The following is a 17,552-nucleotide window of genomic DNA, read 5'->3' on the forward strand; positions in this document are numbered from 1 at the left end:
CATACTGACTCTCTCTGAATTTAAACATGTTTTGTTGACAGTCAGTAAGCAAGTTACATTTTACTTTGTACATTATTTGTGCACTTTTAAAGTCAACCAGATCACGGAATTAAATAGAAGCAATAGAGCCATAATGTTGAAGATTACAAGAGACAAAAATTGACGAAATATTATGTAAATTCTGAAAAAGCTGGTATAATACGGTCTCAGATGGCGTCTTTTATTTTGAAAGCAAACCCGAAATCTATATGTGTTTTTTTGTCACTTTTTGGAAACGTCCGCCCCAAGCACCAACGTTGGTATCGTGCGCATGCGCGAGGCCTCACGCGACCCAAAAGCAGCGCAAGGTACGACGGGAAATGTAGTTGAACAGTGATTACCCGAAATGCCACAGCGTCCGGTAAATAGCAGGCGGGGAATAGGAAAAGAACCACCATGCGAGGATTCATCCTGCGATTTTTGACAGCTTTTTGATTCTAAAACGATTTAATGGGGTGCAGTAACAGTTGAGCAGCACTGGATTTATTTAAAGAAGATGACAGGTTTTCTCCAAGTGTGTTCTGAGTAAAGACAACAGCGCGGATTTGGCCCTTACGCGGGCATCTATTCAAAGCTAACTAGCTAGCGTGATAGTGGGGATGCTCGCTGAGCGTGTTCATGTGTGGTTGAAGTACAAATAACCTGTCGGTGTTACATGTGTGCCTCCTGAAATACAATGTCTGGCTTTAACTTCGGAGCAGGGACTCTTGGTTCCACCAACGCGGGTGGGGGATTCTCATTCGGGGCTGTAACCAGGTACGAAAAATGACAAATAGCCGAATGAGCTAATGTTAGCATAGCCAGCCTGACGTTAGCAGGTAACCTTGCATGGCTTTATTGCTGCTTGGTGCAACCGAATTAAACCCAGTTGAAGACAGATATGGTTCACTTTTGACGACGCTTAAGTTAGCTTCTAATTCGGGGTTAAGGGAAAAGTTAAGGGAAATTTAAATATTTATATTTAGCGGCTGATTCTCCGTTATTTTCAGCAGTTACTCTTGTGAGAAAGTGGCAGGCATCATAGCAACTGAAAAAGGCGATTTCACTGATATTTCTTCACTCAGACCACATCGGACCAGGTCCAGATAAAAAACGCTATACCTTGAATTGTGAAATCTTAATAATAATCGAATCTAGATTTGATAAGTCTAAGTCAGGGCACAAAATTAGCATCAGACACCAGCCAAATGCAGTTAAAATATGCAAGTGGCTGGTAGATTTGCTTCTCTCACCAGCCAAAAAAACAATGGTAATCTATTGAGTAGCTGCTAAAATTGGAACATTCACTAGACATTTGGCCAGTTAATTAAAAAGTTAATTTTGCACCCGTTTAATATATATTAGTTTTTGATCTAGACCTAGTCCATGTGGTCTGTATGGGGAAAAAAGCAGTGAAATCCGCTGCTAAATATCATTATTTATGCTTCCCTTAACTCCAAATTGGAAGCTGACTTCAGTGTTGTTAATTATTGTTAAGTCATGTTCTGCCTAGTTATAGTTGTTTTTCTTTTTAATGTTAGTAAGGCACCTCCTCTCCAAACTGTCTCCTTTCTATCAATTAGAAATGGGAAAATCAGTTAGTTTGCATCACTGTAGTAATGATTGAACTTTCCCTATGTCTTAGATTGCCACTTGGTTCTTAGAAGAGCTGTATGTCTATATATGTTACGTCTTTTTTTCTCATAAGTGCACCTGCGGCCAATACTGGTGGCTTCTCCTTTGGAACTGCTTTGGGTACAGCAGCTCCAACCCCTGCTGCCTCCACCACCAGCACCACAGCATCCCTTGGCCTAGGAGGCAGTCTCTTTGGTCAGAAACCTCCTGGGGGATTTTCTTTCAACACACCTGCCTCAAGTAATACTGTCACACAAATACAAACCCACTGGAAAACAGCAAAATCATGTTTTGTGTACTGTAATTAACATGCCATCTGCAGCCATAAACCTTGTCCTATGTTGTTGTGGTGTTCTCTTTCAGGTGCTGCTGCACCCACTGCTGGCCTTACATTAGGTACGTTTCTGTTGCTGGGTTTATTTTTGAAGTAGAATCAACTTTAAGTCTATGAAAATAGGTTATAACCTTGAACTTTGTATATCCTTTATCTTAGGTGCCCCAGCATCTACAGCTGCCTCCACTGGCTTCAGCTTGGCCTTCAACAAGCCCACTGCATCAGCAACACCTTTCTCCCTCACCACCACCTCTACCACCTCGTCAGCTCCTGCTGGGGCAGGTTTATCATTTGGCTCTGTCCTGACCTCCACTGCTCCACAGCAGCCAGCTGCCGCCGGCTTCACCCTCGGTCTTGGCGGTTCAACAACGACAGCAGCCGCAACAGTCCCCTCACTGGGCGGGGGTCTCTTCTCCAACACTGTGTCTGCAGGTGATGCAAACACACAGCCTGAGCCTGTCTATTTAAGTGTTCTGAGCTGTACTTGGAACTGGGTTGTGCATAGGCTCAGTACCAAGAGCTGAACCCAATGGTGATGTGTCATTAAAGGGAAAATTCACCACTGTGAATATGATGATTTCTTAAAACTAGGTCACCTATGTAGTAGAAATATGCAATTATTTTTGAAATTGGTGCCCTATGACTAGAGAAAACTGAGAAAAGGGCTGTAGATTCCCCATAAAGGGGGAATCCTATAACAACCAGAATGCACTGTGCACTTCCTGCCCAGTCATCTACTGATGGTGTATTTAGTGAACACGGGGTGAGTATGAGACAAAGTTTCAGAGACAAAGTTAGTGAGCAGTTTTATATCTCTTTACTGAGGCTTATTTTCTTTTACAAAACGGTTTCCTCATTGAGTCTGGATATATCGTACTGGTAGGCAAGGATCATAACACAAACGGTGCGCTGGAGCAAGTTAAGGAGAATCATTGCAAACTTACGGAGTACTGCACACAAGCCAGAGCCGCTGGTGCTAGTGGACAGTCAAAAACAAGCATTTTTAGTGGACATACAATGGCGGGGCACAATTGCCCCAAAGGATTACATTGGAGCCTGTTTCGCGGCTGCTGGCTGAAGCACTCTTTCTCAATACTGGACCAGTTTCAAAAATTGTTGTCCCCATTAGTCACATATGAACTCCGAACAATGTCCAGAGAATCAGGTCCGAACATTCTCCGGAGTTGCCCTGTCAATGCTACAGCACCTCTCCAGCTGCAGTGCCTCTCCTCCGGCTACCGCTGTAATGTAGCTCCACGCTTCCTCCTCCACACTCTGTTGTGTCTGATTCCACAGCACTGTATTCTGCCTCATAAGTTGTATTAGTTGCACCACATCTCTGCTCTGACATTATATTGTAAAGCTAGTTGTTTGTCTGGGTTAGTGTTAGGAATCACGGGGAAACTCAGCACTGTGAAGCTGTGCCTATAACGTAGCTGCGGTGGGTGCTTTCTCCTCCATAGTCTGTGTCTGATAACACAGCGCGATATTCGGCTGCTTATCATGAAACTAGTTATCTTCCAAATATACTGTATTTAGTAGTGTGATATTTTAATGTTTCCTTTTCCCTATTGCTAGTGTAACATGGTAGGTGGAGTGTTTTGGGAGACCCACATTTGACCGTCCTTGAAGGCACCATTAAAGATATACCCTGTAGTTCTTCCTTGCCCCCAACTAGGTCACTGTACATGTCAGCGCTGATGCCAGAAGATTTTGCAGCTGTGCCCCAGAGACACAGAGAACTTTAAAAACAACTGTTGTTGTTTTTCACACTATATTCCTAATTCAGATAGGTACAGATGGAGTTGAAAATTGGCAAAGTGGTCCTCTAAATAATTTATATAATTGAAAAACAACAATTCAATGCAGAAGCACAGTCAGTTACACACCTATGATTCAGCTGTCTTAAGTGAGGACTAAAACTATCTTTTAGCAGTAATTCTCAAATTAAAGAATGTGTAAATGTGATGAATAGTGTTATAACCTACATGGTCACTCTGTGTTGCAGGTTTGGGTCAGACTGCTCTTGGAGGAGGAGGTTTAACGTTAGGTTCTTTGTTAGCTACCTCTACGGCAGTGTCAGCGGCTCCAGCTCCCAGTGTTGGTTTAGGTGGGGTCGACTTCAGCACTTCTTCTGAGAATAAGAGCGACGCATCATCTGGAACCAATGCACAGTAAGTCATGTTGACCTACATATGGTTCTTAAGTAAATCGAAATGCTAAAATAAATGTCCAAAAGCACCTATTTTATTGCAAATGTTTAAATAAATATTATAGTGTAAAAAGTGTAAATAATTGCATACTGAGAGGCATTCCATTGCTTCCTATTCCTATTTATACTTAGTATGTACCTTATTAATTGTAATGAGTAACACTCTCTTTTCCCCACCCTTAGGGACAGTAAAGCTTTAAAAGATGAGAACCTGCCTCCGGTCATCTGTCAGGATGTCGAGAATTTCCAGTAAGTGCGGCTGTACTTGTATGCATCATATTATCACAGGATTTGATCCCCTGAGCTGTAGGTCACAAGCCTGTGCACATTACATATTTGTTTAGAGATGCAAATAGTTGTAGAGATATGTCTTAATTTGGTTGTGTGTTGTAAACATAGCCAGAAGGATCACAGAATCACAAAGCTGTGACTTGTACTTATTAGGCAGAGTGCAGGGATATACTCTAAACAAAACCAAATTAGCTGTTTTCTCATGGGTCTTCCCTATGCACTGGTAAACTGCCATGTACATACCAGTGTACTGATAATGTATTGCAGGAGAACAGACTATGATATATATTACTGCATCAATCTGTTGTCTTTCCTTTCTCTTTTTACAGAAAATTTGTGAAAGAACAGAAACAGGTTCAAGAGGACATAAGCAGGATGTCATCTAAGGCCATCTCTAAAGTTCAAGATGACATCAAGAACCTCAAACAGCTTCTCTCTGTCAGCGCCAGCGGTCTGCAGCGACAGGCTCTGGCCATTGACAAGCTGAAGCTGGAGACAGCACAGGTAAAAACAAGCACATCCTCACACACAAGCCTAACTGTTATATATTAACTCGGATTCCTAATTCTTTTTAGAAATTCCGATGCATTCATTTTATATAATTTAAGATTCATTCTTATATAATGATCCACAAATTGATTCCCCGACCAGCCAATGAGAGCATATAACACATTGAACACCGAACTTCCACCAAAGCCGATCAAGATATAACTACTATTATGTTGTAAACAGTGTCTGTCATTCCAACCTTTATACCAAATTATATTGAAAACATTTAGAAATGTGTGAAATGATCTCCTAGACAAAGATGGAATCCTGAAGATGCACAAAAAAATCTGTCTTAACAGAAATTTGACTTTCCCCTTCCCTTTCTTCTTAAGGAGCTGAAAAATGCTGACATAGCACTGCGTACACAAAAGACTCCCCCTGGACTTCAACATGAGAACACTGCTCCATCAGAGTAAGTGAGCAGTCATATAGTAATCCAGAATTGAAACCAGATCGCTTTATTTATCTCAGCCTTTTCTTCACTCAAGTCTGTAAAACTAAATGTTTTTGTTGAATTTGTTGGAAGTGTTGTATCTGTTCCATTTGGGTCCCAGGAGCTGACCCTTAACACTCTGGTTTTATTATTACTCATCTTCTTATCTGTAGTGACAGCTCCTTTTGCTTATTTAGCCAATATGTCCCTCTTCACTAGTCTCATTGTTTTGCATATTTCAGCTTTCATCACTTCATGAAATGGACAAAGATGAAAATGTTGTACATTTTTCCTGTGTTTAGTTATTTCCGTAGCCTGGTAGAGCAATTTGAGGTGCAGTTGCAGCAGTACCGGCAGCAGATAGAAGAGCTGGAGAACCACCTGACAACGCAGAGCAGTGGCTCCCACATCACACCTCAGGGTAACATTCTCACATTTGTCTGACTTTCAACAAAACTCTGGAAAGTGAAAATGTCTCCAGTTATTTCAAGATCTTAAAACTGGATTACTAAATATTAAAAAAAGCAAATGACTGTGTAATGTGAAAGATTTATCAACTCTGCAGCTCTAAAGAATTTTTTAGGTTAAACATAACCCCCCCCCCCCCCCTTTCTGATCATTATTTCTGTCTCTTTGTTTTTTCATTTGACCTTGTGTGATGTTGTTGTGTATGTGTGTGTTCACAGATCTGACTCTGGCCATGCAGAAGTTGTACCAGACATTTGTTGCACAAGCTGCCCAGCTCCAGTCTGTCCATGAGAATGTCAAGGTCAGTTCTTTTCTTCCTCGCTGAAAATGATATAATATATGTATTGACTTGGTTAGGGATTAGGTTTGATAACATTTTATTGAATTCAAATTAGGGCTGGGCAATATGGCAAAACATATGATGACGATAATTTTTTCCATATTGATCAATATCGATATTTATCATGATAAATATAATGCTGCCATTTGAAAAATACACTGATATTAACTGAAGCCTAAAGAAATGATGGGTCCCTTAGTTAAAAAGGCCCTGGCACATTCATACACTCCCTACAACTGTAAGATAAAATACATTTAAAAGATATTAATTATGTGCTGGTTTTACATGTCAAATATTTTAGAAGTAGAAATCTGAGTTAAAAAGTGCAAAATTGTAATCAAGTCATTATGTTGCATCTTTTATTTATATTTTGCTGTAACCTCTTCATTTATCTTACTGTGTTATTTTCTGTGCTTAGTTCACATATTAGATTCGCTAGTTTTCTTTATAAAACGACACTAGCGTTAGCGGATAGGCCTTTCATTGCTACTCTGTTTACAAGCTTCGAGTATAGCCTAGCTTAGAAGTAAGCTTTGTGTGTTCGCAGCATGGATGTATTATAAGAGCTGGATACTGGACTAAAATGGCGTCCATTCAGTCCTATAGGAATTGCTCGGCTGGCACATATGCAAAAAAAGTTTCTAGCTACAGGGTTTGCTTCTGCATTGTGCGGCCCAATGAATAAGCGCAGTAGTGTTTCTCCTGCTGGCCCCACCTGCGAGTTCCTGCTCAGCCCATAGACTTTACACTGTGATGACATCACAGGTTTTTAAATCGCTTTTCTCGGCTCGAGGAAAGTTTTACAAATATAAAACCTCCATGGATCAAAATTTCACGTTTAATTCACATTGTTTGCAGTTCGAGGTGTCCTGTCAACGGTTCTACAGACGTCTCTTTTATAATTGTGGTCTATGGGGAAAATGCTTTTTGGGCCGCAGGGGGATTTTCACTGCAATACCGTGAGTGGCCACTGGGAAAAATTGGCTGCAAGGCTGAGCAGTGGCTTCCTCTCCAGCTCTTACTATATATCCATGGTTCGCAGTCAAAGCAGCCTTGTTGAAACGATGTCGTGTGATTACTGCTCAGAAGTTGAAGATTTCTCTACTAGAGAAATGCGTCCATGAGCTAGAGCAGCTTTTTCCGGCTACCGTCACTTTAGACGTGACAGGCACTCAGATAGTCGTAGCCCTGCTAATGATAGCACTAGCGTAGCCTCGTTGGCTGCGGTAGGAAATGGACGTGTACTTTGACGTGTAGGCCAAAAACTACAGACTGACTGGCTGTTTATTTCTGCTGTCTTAACTAAATAGTAAAGTTTTTGTTTTACGTGGGCGAATAGTATTTTAATGTCATTTTTTCTCTTTCCCCCTTTCATGTCTTGTACGGTAGATCTTGAAGCACCAGTACCTTTCCTATCGCCGGGCCTTCCTGGAAGACTCCACAGATGTTTTCGAGTCCAAACGGGCATCCAACAGGAAGTGGCAGAGTGCACCGCGAGTCACAACTGGGCCTGCCCCATTCTCCAGTGTGCCAAACGCTGCAGCGGTTGCCATGGCAGCCACATTGACCCAGCAACAGCAGCCAACTCCAGGTCTGACTGCCTACAAGTTCTAGAAAGTTCTCCTCCTGTCACCTTTTTTATATGAAATAAAGGAGAGAGAGGAGAGACGAATGTAAAAATAAGCTGGGAAAGGGCAGGATGAGTTTTATTTTAATATGACGATATTAGTGGGAGCGGAAAGGTCAAAAGGGGACAGAGAGGATGATTGAAAACTATTACAAACAAGCTTAGCTGATGCCAAGCTATTGTGTCAGTACTTTCTCTAATGAAAGAAAGATGGAGAAAGGGAGAGATAAGAGAATTGTTGCTAAACTGTTGACAGGAAACCTTTGTGCTGCCTTACCATCGTGTCTCTGACTCTCAGTTCAAGGGTTAGATACATTTATACATTTATCTAATGCGCCTTACATTACCAGGGTGAGGACATTTTATTGATGGCTGAACTGACCACCAGACCCTGGCAGTGTTGGTGCCGAACCTATAAACTTGAGAATGTCTTATCAACTACGTACATTCGGTGATACTAGGGCCCTATGAAATCCGTTTGAATTTTTTCCAGATTCCATTTTAGTGTTTTACGATTTAAGCACATTTTTTTCAACAGAGTGTCTAAACATGTGGTGGATGAATACAATTTCAACAGTCCATTAGAAAGTATTCAAAATGTTATCATACATTGAATGAAATGAATATATATATTATTAAATGTATCAATCCACACTGAATCCGAGTGACGTGCGTCTCACAGAGACCCCCCCGCATCTTTTCATGTTCTGAGTCTATTTCTGTCGCGTTTAGTGAAACGTAATCTGCACAGACAGCTGTTTAAATCACACAAATATCCCACTCTATATGTTTTTTTGAACTTATTAAGCATATCTACATTGATTGATTAGCTCCCAGTCTGTCTGTGAGTTGCTTTTTTCACTACAGGCAGATTCTTCTTGCCCGCTATGGTGGGCAGGAAAATAAAATCAATGACTGAATAAATACAGACACTGTTGATTTCTTCCTGTAGAGCTGACACGAAAACTATTTTGGTTCAGTAAATTTCTGCTGTCAGTTGGTCTGGTAAGGGCACTTTTGCCGGACGTTGTCCTCTCAGCTTCCCAGGAGCTGCAGCTGACAGACAGCTGCTGTCCAGCTGTGTGGACAGAGACACTGAACGCAGGTTGGAGTCGGTGTGGATTGAACGGATAGAATGCACTTACACACCGCTCATGTCTCGCTTCCCATGTGGGTTCACGGTTATTATTCCGCATTTCACAGTTGATTCCATTTTTATTATCAAATTCCGCAATTCCGTCCGTGTTTTCCGCAACGCGGAAGTCATAGGGCCCTGTGATACCACGGATATAACCTACTTCACCCAATTTCTCTCTTCCTCTCTGTGCCCTCTCTAATGGGATGTTAGATCAGGTTATTGAGGCTGATCTTATTGGAGAAATGACGGGAGAGTCCAGCTGTCAATTTTACTCACTTGAATCTTGAAGTTAGGACTCTTTTTATTCAACCGATGCTTGAAATAGGCATACCCAATGAAGATTGTTATGTTATGGAGTTAGAAGTATTAGACATTTGCTGTGTGATTTAGATATACTTAGCAAAATAATCTCTGAATGAGTAGTCAGGATTTGGCCTGTCAGTTGATTTTTCTTTTTTTAAGAACGTGTCTGGGTGATCAGTTGGTGTATAAGACATATTTACTATAATGTAGCTCCTACTGTTTCCAATCCACCTACAAAGAGGTTTCTTGCATGTAGGGAACAATTGGTATCAGCTGACTTCACTGAAAACATAGGACTCTAAAATATTTTTTTGACCAGGATGTGTATAAAAATTGCCAACATTGGTTCAATGAAGTATGCCGCTTCTCTTGTTCAGGGTCTTACCAGTGGTAGGCGCAGTTTAGGCCAAAACACACACTTTCAAGAAACAATACTCTTAATAATTAAACTGAAGGCTTACATCAACTATTAAATAAGCCTTGTATTATCAAAGAATGTAAGCTCTATTCATTACATGTTAATATCTCACCACGTTAAATTCATTCCATCTTCCTCCAGCAAAAACTTTAATATTTGGCATAAGCAGACAGGTGAAAGCAGATCTTTTCTCTGTCTTTTTTTTTTTTTTTTATATTTGCTGCTTACTCAGAGATCAGTGTCAGATGTATGTTGGCAAATTGATTTTTTTTTTTTTTTTTTAGGACTTGATGATGGGTATATCCCAAAAATATTTAAATAAACCATCTACACTAATGTTATAAAACACAACCTTTGAAGCAGGTCTCATTGTTTCAGTAACCTCAGCACATAAAGGCACACAAATTCACATTTATTAAATATTTTACTACTAAAATGTCTGTTGCCACATCTCTGAGGCCTTTTTTTGTAGGCCGTTTTACTAGCATATCAGAACACCCACTTGAAATGAACAAACCAAGCTGCTATGCGTATTAGCATGTTTCCGCTGTCTTTTTTTTTTTCCTTGTACAGTTAAATAAAGTGCATAAAGATTTCATTTGCAATTGTGCAAATGTGAAATTTCATAGAATTTTGAAAGCAATATTTAAATTGGGTGGGGTTGCAAAGGCAGCAGGGTTTGTAAATTCTCACATGGCAAATTAAACCTGGTTTCATTTGCAAATTTCTACAGCTTCCTTTTCACAAAAATCATGAAGTCTGCTGTGACTGCTTAGACTGTTACCAGATATGATAACCACCAAATTGTAGCCCAGACAATGAATGTGGCTTATTTTTTCAGTGTTAAAATATTTGAACATTCACATACCATTTTCATTGCATTGCAGCAACTGTAGGAGCTCTTTGGAATAAACATTTAGCCCTTTATTTGATGTGCCAAGTAGGGATGGGAAATTTTTACATACATTTACATTTGAGTCCAAAACATGAGTCATTTAAATGGAACTTGGTGTCATTGAGCTTTTGTAGCTTTGGAGAAGAAAAAAGTACTTGACAAATGAGCCCAGTTGCCTCAGTGGGTAATGTCTGTTTGTGTGGTAGAAGGGAGTTCTTTTTTCGTGCGTCGTTTTCCATCTTCATATTTTATTTCTCCTACATTTTTAATTTGTTTTTTCTGATTTGAATCTAATGAAAGCAAATTTTGAATTAGCCATATTAGTCAAATCCATATCTGATCGTTTGTTTATTGCAACCCTTAGTGCTCAGGGTACGCTATCTGTCAAAAAGCTTTCATTGTGCTCTGTTAAAACACTGCAACTTATTTTAAATTCGTAGCTTTGCAGGTCAGTGAACTGTGGAGTTGGGTACTAGTTTACATGATTGCTGTTTTAATATTAATAATAATATTAAGAAATTCTCATCCCTATAGCCAAATATTTGTTATTCTCTAGAATTTGACCCAGTCATTTCATAGATGATGCCTGTGGACATGTGGATGTCTTGGTCGCTCCATTATTTATTGACGTATTTATTTCTATTTTATTTTTTGTTTATGTGTGTAACTCGGTCCATAATTGGAATGGCGTAGTGGAGGGAGGCCAGTATCACAGCACACACAGTACTAACCATGCAGCTGGGTGTTGCTTACTTCATATTGATTCATATTTGACCCATGAACTTGTCTGTGCGGTGGTTGATTGTGTAGGCCAAAAGATTATTCAGATTTGTGCCTCAATGAGCATAAGTTAAAAGGTGCCAAAGGACTCAGGATGAACAATATAAACTATTTACTTACCTAAACCTGTAAAGTACACAAAAAAATTGTCTTTCCATTACTGCACTTAGTTGGTCTTGAAGTGGAAGTGAGGCTGATAACTTTGTAAAATAACCCCGGTCATTGTCACTTATTGCTGGCCAAAATGAACCAGCGTGCTCAGTGTGTTTGTATACGATCAAGTGTTATGAACAAAGAGCTGAAGTTGGTGGTTTATGTTGGAAGTTTCATATACAATATACGTAGATTGTCAACAGTGACAAAAATGGTATGCATATCTTTATCGAGCTGTTTAATACTAAAATGCATTGGGTTGGTTTGGTTGGCCATACCACTGTTACTTGATTTAAGCTATTTCACCTAAGGGCTACTGTCAGTGTAATGGGGCTGGATCATTTCACATTCATTTCAATTAAATGGAAATCTAGAGTAAAAGTGCTGTTCACAATGTAATTTTAAAGTTGTAATTTCAGGTATTTCCTTTGGTATTTCAAGGTAGTGGTACTTTTTTACGGACCTTGGCTGAGACAAGTTTGTTTGTGTAGAAAATCTACTTGAGCCCAATTTGTTAGTTCAGAGGAGTGTTTTTTTTTTTTTTTTTTGCTGCTCACACTGGTCCTTCGGATACCAGTGAGATACATTTGTGCCAAAACATATAGGCTGGTCAGTGTGGTCAGATTGTATGTCCACATCTCTTTATTGTGCTCGACGTTTATTTCCCACCAAATTATGTTAAAGGTGTTTGATGTAGATATTGGTGAGAGCTTAGCCTTTTTTGGCACTTAAGAGAGTGAGGACAAAAACAGTGTTGCGATATCGACTAGTTTTCAGTTCAGTCTCCAGCACTCATCTGTGTATTGCTGCTGAACCCGACACTAATTCAGTCTTTGTTGATGGAGTCGTTGCGTGCTCAGACATAAATCGCTGCTCTGGACATTCCAGTCCTCCTTTTTTAAAAACAACTTTAAACTCCTCGTAGAGGTGAGAAACAATTTTGGACCGAGCTGGATGTCTGTTAGCTGGATTCTCAAGTTGTTCAGAATTTTGACTTCCCTGTTGTTTAGCTTCTATTTTAACATATTGTCTTCCACACTCAACAGTTGTCACAATGATGATTATCAAAAGGACGTAATACTTAATAGTCTGTCAAAGCTGTTTGGACCTTGAAGTTAATTGTGGATATTAAGACCACCTTATTCCTCTGAATATCAGTCAGTATTATGTATGCAAATGCTGAATGCTGTTTCTCTATTTTCTTGAATGCCATAACAACAGCAGGAGTGATCTAATTTACCTCTTTCTTAAAAAAAACAAGTGAAGGAATTAAAATGTGATTATTATTTTTTTAAATGTATGTTTGGCACAGTACTAGTACCACCATTAGCTTACTTTAACGCTAAACTGAAACTTGAATTATTCTGAAACTCGATGATGATTATGGATTGTGTAGAAGGCGTCTTTCTTTATTCTATTTGATGTCGAGCCTCGGCATTGCAGTTCACTAAAAATTGGCCTGGTTAGTCTAAAAGGAAATATTTATTCAGAGCGTCTTGTCTTTTGAATAGTTGGCTGTTACAGTTTTGAATGTTCTTATTCTCTCCTGTTCATTTCCTTGGACTCTTCAAAGGAACCATATGCCTATATTATGCTTTTTTTTGTAGTGTGTTTTTTTTCAGTATATGGCTTCCAGGAGGTACTACTATGGCAGGTTGTGTTTGAGGGCTCTTCGCGAGCTACACATTTGCTAATATTCATCTGAATTTAGACTGAAGACTCTTGAAATATGTTAACTAATCATCTCTCCTAAATCAGACTTGATCCCACAAAAAGAGTATTTTTAGCCTGTAATCATGTGTACACGTATCCGAGGTGCAGCTTTTGTGTTAAGAACGATCGTTAACTACCAAGAATCAGGCTGTTATTATGTCTAAGAATACACTGGCAAAAAGTGTTTGAACAAACACGAACCACAAAAGTTTTAAAGGCCATTCAAATCCTTGTTGGTGGCATGACCTGACACGTGACCACATTGACTTCCACAGGCAAACTGTAACATATCACTGAGTATTCTTTATTTTGACCAGTTTACACTGAGAGGCAGCCATAGATGCCAAATTCACGTTTTTTATCTAAATCTTGAGTGCTTTTACTTGTAGATGAGTGTATTTAAACTTATATAACCAATGCCTGTTGATACAGTATATTTAATATATAATATGGTGTGCCTTTTAAGCTATATTAAATAATTGTGTGATGCTTTTTTTTTTTTTTGGCGTATGCTAGTTCATTCACTCTCAGAAATCTTGAAAATTTGGAAACTTGTCAAATGCAGTAGCAGTTAGCAATTAACAATCAATTCTGTTCTAAACTGTTTGTTTGTGTTTTATGTAAGTGGAATTGCATATTAAATTGACAATAAATCAATTTTTAAACAAAGAAACGTTTGTCCTTGTTTCTTTTTGACTGAAGTTGTTTTTAAAAATGCAGACTAATTGGAAGCCTTGCTAAATTTCACTACATGAAAAAAGGCATAGAGGAAAAAAGACAAGTTTCTGAGTGAAAGAACTAGCAGAATTTTTTCCACATATTGTCAGCAAAGATAACTGTACTTCTGATTTGCTAAAATGTTAAGTTTAAAACCCTTTTATGTAGTTCATATTTGTACTGTGCAGTTGTAAAAGCACTGTGTACTGCCTGATTCCACAGTTATGCTGCAGCCCAGGATGTTGGACTTTGTTGATTTCTTATAGAAAATCATATTTTCTGTGAAGGTGAAATGGAAGTGACAGTAGTGCAAGTCACAAGATGCATAATCTGTCTTCTCATGGTTACCCCACACACACACACACAAACATTAAGAGGAGTAAAGCATATGCTCTCTCTGTGCCTTAGGGACCCAGGCACCCTTGGGGGCAGGGTTTGGAAACCCCTTTGCCTCGGCAGTTGGCACTAGCTTGGGCTCCTCTGCTCTTGGAGGTATTACCTCTGCTTTTTTTTTCAATATTCCCTTGTATTTTGCCCTTCCCTTCCACACACCATTTCTGCCCCATGCCTCCACGTTTCTAAAAGATGGAAGAAGCTTTTTATTTGAGGTCTTCATGTTTGTATGAAAGTGTAGGTAGCAGGTAGTGTGTGTGAGAGAGAGAGAGAGTGAGTGGTGCAGTCGAATCTTTTTTTTTTTCTTCTGTTCTTCCCTAATGCAAGACGTTAAGTGCGTTCACACCACAAGAAAACTGAGCAAACATTTGCCAAAGGTCACTGCAACAAGATGGGTGGTTTTTTTCCCCCAAAGTGAAGCAAATTTTGGCCAAAAGATTGTGTTTTATGCTAAAATGATGCCCCATTTGTTGCTAAAACACCTTTGCATTTCAACTGGCAAATCCACTTAGCCACGACAGCCAGTTAAAATTAACTTGGCAGTGTGGAAACAAGTGGTCTGAACGCACATCAAGTCAGTGTGTTTGGTAAAATCTATGTTGCTCTTCTCCCTTTGGCCTTTGCTTTGCCCTGCAGTGTACCCTGAGTCCTGTTTTGTTGTGTAGTCCCCAGTCAGAAGTTGTGCGTAGTGCTCTATTGATTAGGTCATGGCATTTGTTTTGCATATATGTTTGCTAATGTCTGCCTCTGTGTACTTCTGAGACACTGCGCCTTCTATTCATTCCTAGTTTAGGCTGTATGCTTAGCCCAAACTGACTCCCATATCACTCTCTCCCGCAGGTTTTGGTGGTGGGCCAGGATTTGGTGGGGTGGGGACTGGGGGTTCTTCTTTTGCCTTCTCCTCCACCAGTAAGCCCACAGGAGGCAGTCTGAGTGCAGGTACATACGTACTGTGTATAACCCCCTTCACACACGCCCCGCCAAAACAGGACAAGCTTCCTCCATACACATTGTCAAGCTATTGTGAGCTTCACAGCAATGTTTCTCAAGTTTCCCCTCAGCCATAAGTCAGCTTTGTCAAGACCATCCTTGTATCTTGTAGGCATTTTACGTGAGCGTGTTGGCATTTTAGGGTTTTATACCAGGTGGACGCAAGACAAAATGTGGTTACACTTAGCAAATGCTAGTATCATGACATCCTTTATTATCATTTATTCATTGGTTTTCTCTGACATTTCTAATATTTCCCTCTATGTCCCTTGTCTCTTGCTTTTCTAGGTTTTGGCAGCAGCAGCAGCTCAGGCTTTAACTTCAGTAACCCTGGCATCAACCCCTCGGCCGGCCTGACCTTTGGTGTGTCTAATCAACCCGCGGCAGGCTTCGCCACAGGAGGGCCCCTGCTCCAGCTCAAGAAACCCCCTGCCGGTAATAAAAGGGGCAAGAGATAGAGCCAAGGAAAGACAGAACCCTGCGACTGACCAGCTGACCAGTTTGTCGTTTGTAGCGTGTAAGGCCTGGTCTCCCAAAAGCATACAAGCGCTATAATCATCCTATCCGACTACACAGCAAAGAAAATGTACATTGGAGGATTTTTTTTAAACCATAAGCAGCATTATTTTTATAACATACATCGGTCTGTATTGTCCACTGTCCCACACTGATTTGGTTCCATTCCATCTGATTCCAGATTGCTAAGTCGTTAGCCGTTTTTCATTGTCAGAGTTGATGCAGAATTGGCCATATATCAGAGGTTCCTAGTGGACCCATTTATATAATGAAATTGCATTACTTGGGTCTAAGGAATCTGCTTTAAACCAAAGGTAAAGGGTATCACTCACCACATAATGCCAGACATTTGGAATCATTTTTTTAAGGACAGCAGAAGTAAATGGCTAATTCTTTTTGGCAGTTCCCATGGTAGGGAACGTGGGACCAAATCAATATCGTAGACAGTGGCATGTAAGGAAAGGTTAAACATGGTGTTTGTTTGCATAATTTTAAGCATGAACTTGCCCATATGCATTGCCTGAAATTTTTGCCTGCACCCAGCGACATGTGGCGCTACAATGCTTTTGGGAATGCCAGCAGAGGACAGAGCTGGGTCAAATTCATATTGTTTCATTTACCTGTGAGGACTTGCTTTAGTCTGAATATTGTACAAGATAGATGTGTTTTTGCGCTTTGAGGTGGACATTGGAGTTGGTTCCATTGTGTTACACACTCTGTCAATCCCAGAACTGCACTTGAATGCCTCTCAAATGATGACTTGGCTCAAGTCTCGTCCAGGGAAGATAAGGTAAAGGGTAAGAGACTTTAGGGGTAATAGTTGGTTGGGAACAGCATGGTCCTGGCCCTAAGTTGTCGATGCGGCGTATTATCTGATCCTAGATAGTTTTATAGGCACAGGAGAGTGTCCAGGGTGGGTTTTTGGGGAAGCACAGTTTTATTTTTGTAACAAGTGGAGAGAGAGATAAGGGGTAAAAGGGGACTAGCACCACGGGATAGTCCATTATCTAGTCCACATAACCTGTGTTGTTTTTGCTATAATCCATCCTTATTGTTTATTAATTACTTTTTTTTTTTTTAGTTTGCCCCTGTGTACCAATCTAAGATGTTGGGAAAGGAAATGCTGTGCTGTGTATTACATGGCTCCCTACAGATGTTAAATTAGTTGAATCTTAAAGGGATTTCACATGCAGATTCTACGTACTCAACTCAATTTATACATGTGCTAGAACAAATTTGCACTTGCCGGTGTATGTGACCTGACAGTGATTGTGTGAATGTGCATGTGTGCGTATTGCACAAGTATGAATTTGTCTCTTTGGTCTATCATACTGTAGTTGCTGACTTATTTTGAGCATCGGGTGTGGTTCGGGGATCTGCTTTTTTTAATTGTCCATGTCAGTTCAGTTACCAAATACTGGTAGTTGTACTATTATTTTCTAATCACACTCTGTGTAAACCTGTATTTTCAAAAAGCTGTTTAATAATAAAATCTTCAATATGATGTTTTGCCTGTTCATGGCATCACTTCAATAAATGTGTGTGTTGACACAGATTGGTGTCTGACATTATATGTTTGTCCAAATGTGTTGGCATTATTTGGGATAGTTCTAACTTCAATTTGACAAC

At 39.9% G+C, this 17,552-nt stretch overlaps 1 protein-coding gene across 3 annotated transcripts; it reads left to right on the plus strand.

The window, feature by feature from the left end:
* The first annotated feature begins 359 nt into the window (after nucleotides 1-359).
* Nucleotides 360-17,478, plus strand: nup58 (nucleoporin 58). Of its 3 annotated transcripts, XM_042399202.1 has the most exons (14): nucleotides 360-795; nucleotides 1,727-1,893; nucleotides 2,017-2,049; nucleotides 2,147-2,419; nucleotides 3,996-4,161; nucleotides 4,383-4,448; nucleotides 4,820-4,994; nucleotides 5,372-5,451; nucleotides 5,775-5,893; nucleotides 6,159-6,241; nucleotides 7,670-7,871; nucleotides 14,433-14,516; nucleotides 15,258-15,356; nucleotides 15,696-17,478. In XM_042399202.1, exons 1-14 carry the CDS (start codon nucleotides 716-718, stop codon nucleotides 15,863-15,865), a joined length of 1,797 nt encoding a protein of 598 aa, XP_042255136.1. In that variant the 5' UTR covers nucleotides 360-715; the 3' UTR covers nucleotides 15,866-17,478. The 3 variants fall into 3 exon arrangements, with proteins under 3 accessions (XP_042255136.1, XP_042255137.1, XP_042255138.1); XM_042399203.1 differs by lacking the exon at nucleotides 14,433-14,516 and having other exon boundaries at nucleotides 361-795; XM_042399204.1 differs by lacking the exons at nucleotides 14,433-14,516; nucleotides 15,258-15,356 and having other exon boundaries at nucleotides 361-795.
* Nucleotides 17,479-17,552: the final 74 nt, after the last annotated feature.

The sequence above is a fragment of the Thunnus maccoyii genome, chromosome 21, assembly GCF_910596095.1.
Source record: "Thunnus maccoyii chromosome 21, fThuMac1.1, whole genome shotgun sequence".
NCBI lineage: Eukaryota > Metazoa > Chordata > Actinopteri > Scombriformes > Scombridae > Thunnus > Thunnus maccoyii.

Excerpts from the sequence above, each read along its gene's own strand:
- nup58 (XM_042399202.1), top strand. The coding sequence starts at position 716 with ATGTCTGGCTTTAACTTCGGAGCAGGGACTCTTGGTTCCACCAACGCG. Across the intron at positions 2,050-2,146 it reads CACTGCTGGCCTTACATTAG|GTGCCCCAGCATCTACAGCT; the intron begins GTACGTTTCTGT and ends CCTTTATCTTAG. Across the intron at positions 2,420-3,995 it reads CTCCAACACTGTGTCTGCAG|GTTTGGGTCAGACTGCTCTT; the intron begins GTGATGCAAACA and ends TCTGTGTTGCAG.